Consider the following 13779-nt stretch of genomic DNA (forward strand, 5'->3'; position numbering starts at 1 on the left):
CCCCTCCCCGCACAGACAGAGGCCAGGCCTAGCTGCAGCTGCACAAACGCGACACGAGAACTTTATTCACATCAAGATACAAAATTATATTTCTCTAGAAATTTCTCTTCTGATCGAGGGACAAGGCTGGGATGACATGGGGCGGGGGGCAGAGGCGGGGACTCCCCTGCTGTCCTGGGGGGGGGCAGGTGCCCCCCACTCAGGTGCAGCGAGGGACAGAGGCGCGCGCGGGGCAGCTGGAGGGCCCCAGCAGCGCAGCCCCGTCCCCACCGCCATGGGGGCCGGGGGAAAGCCAGCCCCCCCCCCCCGGGCCATTGCAGCAGGGGGGTGCCCAGGGAGGGATGGGGGGGCAGAGGCAGCAGCACAGACAGCATCTCGCAGGGCGAGCAGCCCCGCGGCAGGGCCAGGAGAGTGCTCAAAGCTGGGGGGGGGGGCGGCAGGGCCGGGAGGAGATTGGAGGGGGGGGTCGGGGGGGCTCCTTGCCATCACTGTGGCAGCGCCTTCAGGATGGCGTTCACTTCCTCGGCCACAGCAGTCAACGCGAACTCGAACTGGTCCTGGGGGGGGGAGAGCGCGGCGTGGGGCCCTGCAGCACCGCTGCGGCTGTGGGGACCCGGGGGGCTGCTCGGGGGGGTGGGTACCTTGGTCTGCACCATGCCGGGCCGCTGGTCTCGAATGTGCTCCAGGGTAGCAGCTATGTCGATCTCCTTCACGCCTAGGGCAGAGTGGGGGGTGGGGGGTCAGGGCCCAAGCCAAGCGCCATGGTGGGTCCCAGGCATCCGGGGCCGCCTCCTCAACAGCAGGGATGGGCTGAAGCGGTGCTGCCAGGGCACCGCACTCACCTTTGGCCATTCGGTTCAGGACCATGTCGATGAGGATGTAGGTCCCAGTCCTGCCCACGCCATCACTGAAAGACGCGGGCACTTGTGCCTGGGGTGCTCCCAGGGATGGGGAGGCCGGGCTGGGCCCTGCGGCCCCCGGCCCCCCAGCCCGCCCCATGGCCCCTGTGGTACCTGCAGTGCACGATGATCGGGCAGGAGCGGCCCCGGTAGCACTTGTTCACCTTCCTGCAAGGACAAGAGGGAGCGGGTCGGCGAGGCGGCGCCGAGAGCCTGGGGGGCCCGGGTGCTGGCGCTGGTCCGGCTCCCGGCACACTCCACGCGGCAGGCACGGCTGCCAACGATCACTTTTGTGACTATGCAACTGGAGCCAGATTACTAGCTGCAAATCACAAAAATGACGCCGGCAGCTGCGAGAGAGAGAGACGGAGTGGGGCGGAGAGGTGGGTGACGTGCTTGGAGACCCCCGGGCTGCCCCTGGCCCCCGGCCGGAGCCTGCCTGGCTGCAGGCAAAGCCGCAGCGAGCCCGCCGGCTCTAGGAGCGCTGCTGTCTGCACCGGGGGGACGGGACCGCGCACAAGCTGCCTCCCCATCCACCCCGGCTTGGGGGGAGGCTGGCTCCCTGCCCCACTGTGTCCCCCCCGGGAGCCCCGGGTGTGGCGGCAGGCGCTCACCTGCGGAAGTCGAGCAGGGGCCGGGTGGTGGCGGGGATACCCTCGGCCGGCCAGCTGAGGAAGTGGAACTGCGTCAGGGTGCGGGTCTCCTGCGACTGCACGTTCTTCAGGTAGAAGCTGCGCACCAGGAAGTCCTCGCACCAGATATGCTCCGAGACCAGGTTCACCTGCCCGAGTGAGGCCCGGCGGCGTCAGCAGTGGCCAGCCCGTGTCCCGGGCCTCCAGCTGCCTGCCCGCACTTGCCTCGTAGATGTGGTACAGAGAGGAGCCCTCGTCCGGCCAGTAGCGGTCACACTGCTTGATGCTGTCCTCAGCCAGCGGGCTCAGCATGACGATGACGGTACAGCCGTGCTCCCACACCATCTGCACGCGAGGCACCGCAGCGCTCAGCGTGGGGCGCCCTCCTGGATGGCACGGGGCCAAGTGGGACGGCCGTGTTCCCACAGCCCGGCGGGATGGGCAGGCAGCGGTTGCATGCCCCGCACTGTGCCCCACACACCAACCTGCAGGACCCACCGAGGAGCAACCCACATACTGGGTGCCAGGCTAGATGTCGTCACACTTAGGACTCCAGCAGGGGAGCTGGGGCAGCAGTGGGGCATACCGTGGGCAGGACCCCCCCCCATCACCCCAGAGGGGTGCAGGAGTCCCAGCTTTGGGTCCCAGGGCACGCGTGCCAGGGTGGCACCCTCTCCCCCGACGTGCTGACGCTCACCTGCCAGAAGTCAGCGATGGTGTGGGACAGCGGCCCCTGCGTGGCAATGTAAGCTGGCATCCGTGGGTCATGCTCGATCTGGAGCGGGAAGGGGGGAGGTCAGACTGTGTGTGCTCTTGGGACAGGGGGTCTGGGGCACTGGGGGGATACTCCAAGGGCCATGGGCATGAAGCGGAGGTGGAGAGGAACCGCTGGTTGCCGCAGGAGGGAAATGGCTGTAACTACATCTGCGCCACGGGGCAGGCGCATCCTGGGGCAGCCCACGCGGCTGAGAGCTCGGTCTGGCTCCGTCTCAGAGAGGGGGGAGCCCAGCCCGGGGCTGAGCGCGTGGCGGAGCGGGATCCCGTGGTGAGCACTCACGATAGGGCTGGCGTTGATGAAGTCACTGCGGGACGGGTTGCTCTCAGCTTTCAGCTTGATCCGCATGTGGTCGTCTGGGGAAACAGAGCCCCGGAGGGTCGTGAGCTCCCTGGGGAGGCTGCCAGCTCCTGGCGTAGGCAGGGCCCAGCCAGGGCAGGGCCTCCACCATGCTCCAGGTCCAGCTGGGGGCAAAACCGCCCCGCAGCCTGCCTTGGTCTGCAGCAGCCCTGCACGTCCCAGTGCTCCGCAAGCCCTCCCAGCCCCGGGCCTGGGAGCGGGTGCCTCGGCAGGGATGCTCACAGGGCACGTAGTCTGAGTTGCGGTTCTTCTTCAGGTTGGCTTCGCTCTGGGCAACGGAGCACACGTTGGGCTCAGCTTGGTAGGTGCAGAGAGCCTGCCACTCCTTGGCCAGCCGGTCCCGGTTGCGGAGGTGGTCCTCCATGTATGCCTGGCGGAGAGGCGCAGGGGTCACCCCAGGAGCCGGGGGCACTGCGGGAGGCTGGGGCGAGGGGCTGCCTCCCCGTCGGGGCGGCTCACCAGGATCATGTGTCCGGTGGAGATGTCCATGTTGGACTGCACGGGCTCCTCGCACCAGGACGGTGTGCTGCTGTGCGAGCTGGGGCTGGGCTGCGGGGCGTCACTGAACTGGGATGAGACGCTGCTGACCCGCGAGGTCTCCGCCGGGGCTGCAGGGGCCTCCGCCCGGCCAAAAAGCGACTTGGCAGCCATGTGCTGGCGGCACAGCTCCTGGGGACCACAGCCAGGCCACTGAGCCACGGCAGCACCGACCCCCCCCGTCCCCTCACCACCCGACCCGCGGGGCTGCACCATGTCCTGCGTCCCAGCAGAGCCCTACCTGGTACTCGAAGGTGCTGTCGGCTGCGCCCTCAGGCCCCAGGGCGGCCAGGCGCTCCTTCTCCCGCTGCTTGGCGTGGTGCCGCAGGCAGAAGGCGGCGGCGGCCGCGATGGTGATGCCCGCCACACAGGCCAGCGTGATGAAGGTGAGCAGCACCGAGTGGAAGCTGTCCCCGAAGCGCGAGGGGCGCGGGTAGGCGGCAGCCTCATTTCGCTGGGGGCAGAGCGGAGCAAAGGTTAGCAGGGATGTTTGCACCCGGGGGCAGAGCATCTGGAGGTCACCATGGAAATGGGCCCAGCTCCATCCTTCCCGCAGCAGGGTGCCCCAGGGCATTACCATGGCAATGGGGCCATGCCACCCTGCCGGGATGGGGGCACTCAGTGGGGGACTCTAGGGAAGTGGTCCAGACACGCTAGACAGCCCCAAGGCGGGGGAACCCCGTTCTGCATTGCACTTGGGGTTATTTGGGGCTAAACCAGAGCAAGGGCACCCAGGGCAGCAGGGGGATGCACAGCTTCACCAAGCCCAGGCAGCAGCATCCAGCCACTTCCCAGCACCCTGGGCTGCCCCGGGGCACCCCCTCCGCCCCAAGCTGGGGCTGCCCCCTTTGCTGGGGCAGGGCAGACAGGGGTCCCTTGCAGCCCAGGTTGGACTAGGGTCCCGGCCAAGCCCCCCACCTGCCTGGGGGGCCCAGCAGCCAGCCGAGACCCCCACACCAGTGCACTTCTGCCCTGTGGTTTCATCCTGTCTCACTGGCAGCCTTTGTTCTCCAGCGCCCGTCAGGGCTCACAGCCCAGCCCAGCTGTGCACGCTGGCAGCACAGAGGAGCTGAGCGCCCTGCAGCACGTGCTGCCCTCGAAGCACAGCCCACACCTGTGCCTGAAGCACGGGAGATCGGGGCAGCTCTCGCAGAGGGCTGCTCCAGGGAGACTTCCCCAAGGGGGGGGCCATCTTTCCACAGGGCACCTGCTTTGTGCCTCCCCCTGCTTGCCCTGCTTGGTCCTGGAGGGGTGCTGCAAGCCTCTCCCTGCTCGCTGGGACAGACGCCCCCAGCACCCTCCCTCCTCCAGGGCCACTGCCCTGCTCGTCTCGCTGGGACTGCTGGAGGGCTGGTGCCATCCCAGCCCCACAGGTCAGGCTAGCCCCAAAGGGCTGTGGGTTGTTCCCATCGGGGTCTTCAGCTCCTCCCCGGGGCTGGGGAAGCAGCAGGGCCTGATCCACGCATGTTCCCACGCTGGGATAGGAGGGAGCTGAGCCCTTGCTGGATGAGACCCTGCAGGGCTGAGCTGCTGGAGGGCCCTGCCCCAGCTGCAGGGCAGCTGGTGGGCAGGATGGTGACCCCAGCCCCTGTGGGACCCCCAGCCAGGCCAGCCCGGGGGCAGCCCCAGGGATGTGGGGGGCAGCCCCGTCACTGAGCCCCCCCCCACACCCAATGAGGTGCCAGAGCCATGCATTACCTCATCATGACAGCCTCCCATTGGCTGCAGGCCCAATGAGGTTACCAAGGGGATGCTGTGTCATCATCATCATCGCCTACCCTGCGTGGGGATGCCCCCGCCTTGGGGCAGGGTCCCCAGGGGTCCCTGCTGCCTGCACCATGGCTGTCAGCCCCCTGCCCCAGCGCCTTGGGGCCCCCAACCAGCTCTGCCCCCTGCCCGCGGGGTACTGCCAGGCCCGGCATGCCAAGGGGCAGCAGCCCTCGCCCTCAGCGCGCTCCCCACCTCAGGCCACCCAGCTGGGAGACCGTCGCAGAGCAGCCTGGGCGCTGCGGGACCCCCCAGCCCACATCTCCCCCCACTAGCTTTGCACTGGCCCTGTGTCTCTCCACGGGACTAAACACCCTCGCAGTCCCCGGCACCAATGGCTTGCAGGGCTGCTGGAGCTTTGCCCCCAACCCAGCAGCGTGTCTCCCACAGCGGCTCGCACACAGCCGGCCCCCGGCAAGGGCCCGCTGCCATCAGATGCCCTGCTCCCTGCAGCACCTCTCCCAAACCAAGTGCGAGAGGGTCCGTGTCCCCCCAGCAGCGGCCGCGACCACGGCTTGTCGTTTCGCTCTGCCCGGGAGTTCTGCGTCCCAGAGCCCGCACAGCTCCGGTGCCTCCCCCCTTCCCTGGAGTCCTGGCGCTGCCAAAAGCCAGGCACCAAAGGCCCCCCGCTCTGCCGGCATTGCCCCGGATGCAGCTCCCACAGAGGGGCAGCAGGCCCCGGACCGCACCACGCTGCCAGTCTGAACCGCTGGGGCAAACCCACCCAGCGTCTCCCCAGGCTCTGCTCCCCCACAGAGCAGCAGAGAAGGGACAGGAGCCTCCCACAGATGCCAGAAGAGCTGGGGACATCGGCAGGGCTGGGGGGACAAAAGAGACCTCCCAAGGCTCATCTGGGCCCTGCCGTCCCCTCACCCTGGAGGACGGTTAGCCAGTGGAGCCCCTGGCCACCCACAGCCGTTTCTGTGGGAGCAGCCAGGACGGGCTCCGTGCGCCCCCTCGGCTCCCAGCACCCTCATCCTGTACAACATGTGCAGGAGGGGGCTGCAGAAAGGGACCTGGTGGGGGTGTCCATGGCTTTTTGCTAGTCAGGCCCTGCCCCTCCGCCACCCCTCCGCAAGGAGATTACCTGCATCTCAGCTGTGGCGTGCACGGTGCAAACAGCCCCATTTTTGGACCCCCACCTTGAGCGGCTAAGAGATACTGAGGCAGGATCCAGCTGCAGCCCTTATCTCTACATCCCTCCCTCCCTAAATCTTTCACTGCTCCCACCGAGTTCGGAGCAGGGAGAACACGGAAAGGTGCAGGCCGGTCCAGACCGGAGAAGTCCGTGCAGAAGAGGGCTCGTGAAGCTGCTTCAGGCTCCTCTAAGCGCCTGCTCTGTCATCTCTCCCAGCTCCCCTCTGTCATCTCTTCCAGCTCCTGCCACTTGTCACATCAAAAGGCGTTGCCATAGCGACGCTCCACATGTTGCTGATGGAGACTGGTTGCCTCCCTGGCCAGGCCACCCCTTCTCCCTGGCCTCCCCCCTGCAGGGCCCCCACTTCCCTCCTCCCTGCCCAAAGCTAAGGCCATGGGGCAGCGAGGGTAGGAAATGGGGACCCGGCGGGGGGTGTGCTGCACTCTCTGCCCAAGCCTCATTGTGGCACCGCATCGCCTCCACAAGCTGGGAACACGGGAGCAAGGCTGGCTCCCCTGTCCACAGCCCCCGGGCCCTGGCCCCCCCACATGGGACACCGCTCCTGGGGGCCCAGGGGAGCCCTCTTAGAGCAGATGGCTCCTGCTCCATCCCTGCCCTCAGCTGCTTTGCCATTCCCCAGCGGGGACAGCAGCTTCCCTGCTCAGCCGTGGTCTCCAGGGCGCTTGGGGCTCAGCCCAGGGATGCCCAGGCCTTGGCTAGAGCAGGATGCACAGGCTGGAGGGAGCAGAGGGTGGAAGGGAGCCCTGTGGGGTGCAGCCTGCAGTACCCCATGCTCCCATTGCCCCTTGATCTTGGATAGAGGGGGAAGCCTCCAAGTGACCTTTCCCAGTCTGCCTTTAAACTCTGCAGAAATTTTTCACTTTTTTTTAAAACACAACCAAGGGCACTGGGCCTGCAGGCATCTGGGCTGGGCAGTATCATCTGGTGGGTAGAAGGTGTCACTGTCAAGCAGTCCTGCTCCAGCCCACTCCAAATAATCACAGCCCATCCCCAACACGGCAGCCCCCACTGAGGTCTCACGTGGGGCCCATCGCCAGCCCAAAAGCTGCCCAGAGCCCTCTGCCCCCCGACTGCCCAAGACCCATGGAGACAGCTTGCTCATGAAGACCTCCGCACTGAGGGGCTTGGATGCAGCGTGCTTCCCGGACGCATTCCTGAACCACAGCACACTCAGACTTGTTCCTGGCTGCCCCAGGCACATGCTGCATTTCAGCCCAGAAAGATGGGTCTGCCTTGCTCTTACCTGTCCCACTCCTGTTTGCACGATCTTCAGGCCCAGCTCTGCCTCTAGCTCTGCCTTCACTTGCTCTGCAGACAGGGATATAGTCAGCGGGTGCTTTCCCCCTCCCAAGAGATGTCCCCAGCCCTCCCAGAGCAGGCTGGGGGGAAACCCTCTGAGACAGAGCTAAGAGACTCCTTGGGCCCCTGACAGCCCCAGTCCCACGCCAGAGCTACAGTTCAGCCAAGGGCACTGGGATGTACAGGTGGAGCCCTGCCCTCCCAGTGCTGTTCTCCTCCCCAGCCTTGGGAAGGGGCACCCCACAGCCGGGGACAGGACCGGGGACCCCCGCCCCAAGCCCCACTCACCGGCCCGGCTGGCCACATCTGCCAGCGAGAGGTTCTGGGGGTTCTGCCGGATGCGGAAAGTGAGCGCAGGGCCCACAACGCTGCCGGAGGGACACAGCGTGAGACCGGCACCACAGACCCCGCGCCCACTCCAACACAGCCTGGTCCCTCCGTGCCCCCGCCTGGGGAGGCGGCAGAGGGCAGGAGCCCCGCGCTGCATGGCGCAGGGCTGCAGCTGTGGCACCCTGCCCGCCATCCCCGCTGCCCTCACCTGATGTTGATGAAGCTGGCGGTGGAAAGGTGAACGCGCTTCGCGAGGACCTCCAGCAGCCGCACACCAGCAGCCAGCCCCAGCGGCCTGCAGGGAGCAGAGACCGGCTGAGGAACCGGCCACAGAGGCGAGAGGGGAATGTACAGCCCCCAGGCCCAGGGAAGGGGTCCAGGCAGGCTCAGGGGAGCCCCGGCCCTGGCGTGAGCACCGTGCTGGCTGGAGGGGCATCGGGGGGGTTGGAGGGGCGTGCAGGGGGTAGGAGGTAAGGCTGAGTCGGGGGAGCATGGAGCTTATGGTCGTGGGGGGTGAGCTGACCTGCTTTGCACACAAGCGTGCACAGAGGTGGCTGTGCACACGCTCGTCTGGCATGGAGACTGCACGACTATGTCTGAGCCTGTCCCAGCCTGCAATGGTGAACTGGTCTCATCTTGGGCCAGGAGAGGGAGACTTTGCGGTGGGAGACAGGGCAGCACGATCAAGCTGCAGCCACTTCTAGCAGTGATCCCTCTGCCCTCCCCTCCCGTGGCAGGAGGATCAAAGAGCCGGGGGCGAAAAGGGCATGGGGGGAGCTGACCCCACTAGAGACTCAAACCGGCTCTGGTGAAGCACGCAAGAGCCATGACCAGCTGCAGCTGGGGCCGGAAAGGGGATACAGCCCCTCCACGCACACACACACGCTGCCTCACCCGACCCCCGGCTCTCACTTCTGGTCCGTGATGATGTAGCCATACTCGTCAGGTGGCCGCACGCCCTGCTGCTCCCCAGCGTCCTTCGCCTCCGTGTAGCGCTTCTTCTCCACCATGACTAGTTTCCCAGGGCCGAGCACATCCTCGCTGTGCCCCTGCTGCGGCTTTGCCTGGGGGGCTGGCGTGTGTCCTGCCCTGCCCCTCAGCCCCTCCACTGAGGAGCTGCTGGCTGGGGTTTTGGGGGGAGCCACTGTGGAGGAAGGGGGCTCTGGCTCCTCTCCATGCTGCATGTCCCCCTCTGTCACCTGGAGGGAGGGGAAGGGAGAAGCTGTGATCCCTGAGGAGACCTGGGGGGCTGCATCCCCCTCCCCACACACACAGGGCTCCCGCTTGCTGCACAGCACCACCTCCAGCACCACCCGAATGCAAGCTTACCTGCTTCGCTGCAGGTGCCTCGGGGCCAGGAGCACCTGGGAAGGAGAGAGAGAGAGAGAGAGTTCATGCGGGATCTGCCCCGGGAGGCAGCTCCAAGGAGAGGCAAACCCCCAACCCCAAAACGTGGCGTGCCGGGGCCAAAGGCTGCGAGCTCCCTGCCTGCCCCGTCCCCCGCACCCCCACTCACCAGGGCCCTGGAGCAGCTGGAGGAGGGTGGAGAGGCTGCTCAGCTGCTGGGGACTCAGCTCCGGCAGCCCCAGGCCGTAGCTGGCCAGGACAGAGGCCAGTCTCTTCAGGGCAGCATCTGCAAGAGGACACAGCATCAGGTCGAGCCCTGCATCTGCACAGGGACCACAAGCTCGGGAAGCAGCCCCTGGGGCAGGTCTCTGGTGGGGGCCAGGGGGATATGTGGGAGAGAGGGCCCGAACCACGAGGAACACGGCCACGGGGACAGGGTGGGGACGAGGGCTGCTGCCTGGCTGGAAGGCATGCTACCTGTCTGCGCAGGGGCCGGCTGGGCAGCCAGGGCTGATGGCTGCTCTCTCTCCGCGTCCCTGAAGTCATCGGGGAGCCGCAAGCTGTGCTGGAGCCTGGTGCTGGTGGGGTCCGGGCGGCTGGCTTTCTCTCTGGGCAGGGATAGCATACCCAAGTCCTGGAAGAGATGCCCCCCGTCCGTTCCTGGCTGCCTGCCATAGGAGGGCACAGGGCCGGCCCCAAAAAGGGCCTGGGCAGGGACCCGGCCCAGCAGCGTGGCGGTCTCAGGGCTCTGCCTGGCTGAGCTGCCGGGGAGCTGGTGAGCGCCGTCCTGGTAGCCAAACTGCAACCAAAACACAGAGCTGCCCTGTCTTTGGGTCACCCCCCCCAGGGCCACAGCCACCCCATCCCAGTGTGTCCCCAGGGCCTGGGGGCGCCAGGGACAAGGGCACTGAGATTGCAGCAGCTCTCCTGCCCATCTGTACCTCTCTCACTGCACCTGGCTGGGAGAGAGGCTCGTCCCCATCACTTACTTACCTTGTGGTAGGAGTAGGGGTGCAGCAGGGCCTCCTCGTAGCCCAGCTGGGGCGGCGGGGGCAGCAGGAGGTGCTCCAGGTACCACTGCACCAGGGCAGAGGGCAGCAGCAGTGGGGGCTGCCCCAGATGCTGAGCCGCTGGCAGGCCAGGGTCTGCGGGGTGCAGGGCTCTCCGGGGGGAGCCGCGGAGAGGCAGGAACCTCGGAGGCAAACAGCACCAGAGTGACCCACCTGGGTATGGGGCCACTCCTCCCCATCCAGCCCTGGGGCAGCAGCGTGGGCTTCTGGCCCCCCAGGTGGGCCAAAAGGGAAGGTCTCCCCCCAGCCCCAGTTGGGGGTTGAAACCCTCCCTGCCCTGCCTAATTGGAGGGGGGACCCAGTGGTGGCACCACACAACATCCGCAGCCCAGCCATGGGGAGGATCCTGACTGGCTCTGTTCTCCAGGCTGAGGGACGGGGCAGCCCTACCTGTCCCTGGCTGTGGTCTCCAGCGAGGGCGGTGGGCGGAGGCGGGGGATGCGCTCCATCTCCTGAGAGATCACATACTGTGTGATGCCGTCCTGCCACGACAGCCCTAACACAGGAGGGGACCTGTTAGATACGGAGGGGGCCTGGGTACCATGGGGAGAGTGCACAGGAGGCTGCTCTGGTGTCTGGCTACCCCGATCCTGTGTCCCATAGCCTGCATTTGTCCTGACCCCATCCCACTCCTCCCAGGATCAGCTGGATCTGCTCTCATCCCACCCCATCCTGGCCTCTCTCTGGGGCCAGCAAGACCCCAAAGGCCCTGCTTCCAATAGTGCCACTAGGCAGTGCTGCCTGACACCCTCTCCCCACAGGCCCACAGCGACACCCCCCACCCCGTGCTTCCCCCTTCACCTTGTGCCATGAGATGCCGCAGGACATCCTGCAGGCGCTGCAGCACGGGCGAGGTGACCTGGAAGTAGGGTCTGTCCTGCACGGAGCCCACCTGGCACTGCCCAAACAGCCCATCTGCAAGAGAGCAGTGGCAGTGGGGCAGGCACGGTGCTCCCAGGCAGGATGGATGAACACCAGGGGGTCCAAGGGTCTGGGCCCAGCCCCACCTCTCTCTTGGCATGACCCCCCAGCACTCCTCGAGCTCCCCTGCAAGGCACACCTTCACCCCAACACCACCTTGAAAAGGGTAGAAACGAGGGCTCACCCGCCAGCCACTTACCCTGCACACACACCTCCTGGGGAGAGCACAGCCTCCGGTCAAACAGGCAGCCTGAGGACAGACAGACAGACCCAGCACAGTCAGCTCAGCACAGCACGGCCGGAGCAGCCTACAAGGGTGTCCCCCGTGGGGTATGCGCATCCCCAGCAGGACAGGCATGATGCCTGGGGACCTCTACACCTCCGGAAAGTGCTGGGGGGGGTGTGTGCAACATGAGCTGGGGGGCCAAGGCCTGGCAGCACAGGGCAGGGCCTCCGTGCAAGCTCCCCCCCTCCCCAAGCCAGGAAGGGGATGCTGCAAAGCTCCCTTTCCAGCCTGGGGGAGGAGGGAGAGAGCCTGGAGCTTTTTGGGGTGCAGGCAGCTAGGAAGGGAAGGCTGGCGGGGGGGGGGGGGGGGGGCACGCAGGGACCTGCAAGACTGTGTCTGCTCACCTCCCACACGTGGCACTACACAGCCTTGTACCTGTCACGGGGGGGCCCACTGTCCCTGCAAGGGGGACCCCAAATCACACGTGCAGCAGGGGTGGCTCTCCCCAGCCCCTTCAGGGGGCAGCACCTGGGCAAGGGGCAGCTTCGCCCTTCTCCCCCCTGCATCTCGGTCCAAGCCCGTCAGCAGCGAGACGGCAGCAGGCGATGACTCAGCCCCGGATGGCGAGGAAGGAACGAGAAAACAACTGGGGGGGAGGGGAGGGAGGGGCCCGCCGAGCCCGCCGCGGGGGAAGGGGGCAAGTGGGGAGGGACCCCCGGAACCCGAGCAGCACCGCCCCAGCTCCCCGGGGCGGGGGCGAACCCAGCCCGTGGGGGCGCAGGACACCGCTGCCAACGGGTGACAACCGGGGGGGGACAGCCAAGGGGGGGCCGGGGGCGCCCCCCTCCCGGGGGCCGCTCCGCACCGGGGCGGGGGCGGGAGGGGCCGGCGCGGCGGAGAGCGCGGGGCGGCGGGGCCGGGCGCTGTCCGCGGTGCTGGAGCGCCGCCGCCGGGAAGCGGCTCCCCCGGGCAGCGCTCGGCCGCAGCCGCCCCGCGCCCGCCTGCTGCCCGCGGGGGCGGCGACCCCCGGGCAGGGGGCGGGCAGGACCCCCCGCCGCCCTCCCCCCCGCCGCCGTACGGCCGCCCTCGGGCGAGGGGCTCCCGCTGGCGCGGGCGCTGCAGGCCGACGGCCCCGCGGCGCGCCCGTCCCCACCGGCGTCCCCCCGCGGGGCAGCGGCCCCGGCCGTGAGTCAGCGGCGGCGCTGCGCGGGGGGGCTGCAGCCCTGCTGCCCGCACCGGCTCCGGGGCAGGCACCGTCCGCCCCGGCAGGGAGGAGCGGGGCTCCCGGCCCCGTCGCCGCACCGGCCTACCCTCGCGTACTGCGCCGCGCCGGCCGGCAGTGAAAGGACGCCGGGATCCCCATGGGAGCCCCCTCAGGCTCCGGGCCGCCACCCCTCCGGCAGCCCCGGGCCCGGCTTTGCCCGGTGCCGCGGCCGAGCGGCGCCGCCGGGCAGGGGGCTCCTGGCGAGCTGCACCCACGGCCCCACCGACCCGCCCGACGGTGCCGGGCCCCCTCGGGGGCCGCAGCGCCGCTCCGGCCGGCCGGTGCCCCGGGGCCAGCACGGCGGGCCGCGGCTGTGCCGCGCTCGGGGCGATCGGGGGGTAGGCGACCCCGGGCCGGCGGAGGGGCCGGTGCCGGTGACGCACGGTGCGGTGCCGCCGCCGGGAGGCCCTCGCCCGCTCGCAGCCGGGGGCCGGGCCTGCAGCTCCGTGACGCGCGCCGTGACAGACGTCCACGACAGCGGTGACAGCATCGCCCCGACGGCGCGGGCCCCCCCTCCGCCGGGACACCCTCGGGGCCGCTTCCCGGGGAGGCGACCCCCAGCCCCGGCTCCCCAGGGGCATCGAGCGAGCGAGCGAGCGGCGCGGCCCCACCCGCCGCTACGACCCCCCCGCCGCGCCGCGCCCCGCCCCGCGGGCCCTCCCCGTCCGGGGGCCGCCGCACCCCGCGGCCGCCGGCCCCGCCGCCCCGGCTCACCGTGCGTGGCGGCGGCGGTGGCGGCGCCGCCGGCCCGCAGCAGCCCGCGGCCGGTCACGAGGAGGAGGCAGAGCAGCGCCCGGAGCAGCCGCCGCCCCATGCTCCGCTCACGGCCGCACCATGGCGCACCGCCGGCCGCGCCCCCACCGCCGCTGCCACCGCCCGCGCCCCGCCCCGCGCCCCGCCCCGCCCCGCCAATGGCGCCGTGCCCGCCGCCGCCGCGCCCCGGCCCCCGGCACGGCGGCCAATCAGAGCCCGAGCCGCCGCCCCCCCCTCCGGGCTCTGCCCCGCTCGCTCCTGCAGGGAGCGGCCAATGGCGCCGCGCTCCGCGGGGAGACGCTCAAGGGCCCGGCCAATCACAACCCCACCAGGGGGCGAGCCACGCCCCTCCCCGTGGGTGTGTCCCCGCGCCGGCAAGGGATGCGCCAATCGCCTCCAGCCCCTAGCCGGCCCTGCGGCCGGACTGGCTGGAGCGCGGG

At 69.0% G+C, this 13779-nt stretch overlaps 1 protein-coding gene across 3 annotated transcripts; it reads right to left on the reverse strand.

Moving 5' to 3' along the window:
• Nucleotides 1–33: 33 nt before the first annotated feature.
• PTPRN (protein tyrosine phosphatase receptor type N) lies at nucleotides 34–13454 on the reverse strand. Of its 3 annotated transcripts, none has more exons than XM_064514815.1 (23): nucleotides 13301–13454; nucleotides 11296–11346; nucleotides 10977–11090; nucleotides 10566–10671; nucleotides 10099–10297; nucleotides 9583–9739; nucleotides 9275–9391; nucleotides 9088–9122; nucleotides 8671–8957; nucleotides 7967–8053; nucleotides 7717–7796; nucleotides 7373–7437; nucleotides 3445–3657; nucleotides 3126–3335; nucleotides 2889–3036; nucleotides 2589–2662; nucleotides 2229–2306; nucleotides 1757–1876; nucleotides 1514–1680; nucleotides 1014–1067; nucleotides 843–907; nucleotides 642–715; nucleotides 34–557 (listed from the first exon to the last, which is right to left on the reverse strand). In XM_064514815.1, exons 1-23 carry the CDS (start codon nucleotides 13398–13400, stop codon nucleotides 486–488), a joined length of 2673 nt encoding a protein of 890 aa, XP_064370885.1. In that variant the 5' UTR covers nucleotides 13401–13454; the 3' UTR covers nucleotides 34–485. The 3 variants fall into 3 exon arrangements, with proteins under 3 accessions (XP_064370885.1, XP_064370883.1, XP_064370884.1); XM_064514813.1 differs by having other exon boundaries at nucleotides 9583–9904; XM_064514814.1 differs by lacking the exon at nucleotides 10977–11090 and having other exon boundaries at nucleotides 9583–9904.
• Between the last annotated feature and the right edge of the window lie 325 nt (nucleotides 13455–13779).

This window comes from Dromaius novaehollandiae, chromosome 7 (genome assembly GCF_036370855.1).
Source record: "Dromaius novaehollandiae isolate bDroNov1 chromosome 7, bDroNov1.hap1, whole genome shotgun sequence".
NCBI classification, from domain to species: Eukaryota; Metazoa; Chordata; class Aves; order Casuariiformes; family Dromaiidae; genus Dromaius; species Dromaius novaehollandiae.

What these genes read in the sequence shown, in the direction of transcription:
- PTPRN (XM_064514813.1), bottom strand. Translation starts at nt 13,400, where the DNA reads ATGGGGCGGCGGCTGCTCCGGGCGCTGCTCTGCCTCCTCCTCGTGACC. An exon ending in ACAGCACCTTCGAGTACCAG is followed by an intron (nt 3,336 to 3,444) that starts GTAGGGCTCTGC and finishes TGTGGTCCCCAG; the next exon opens with GAGCTGTGCCGCCAGCACAT. An exon ending in CTCTGTACCACATCTACGAG is followed by an intron (nt 1,681 to 1,756) that starts GCAAGTGCGGGC and finishes TCACTCGGGCAG; the next exon opens with GTGAACCTGGTCTCGGAGCA.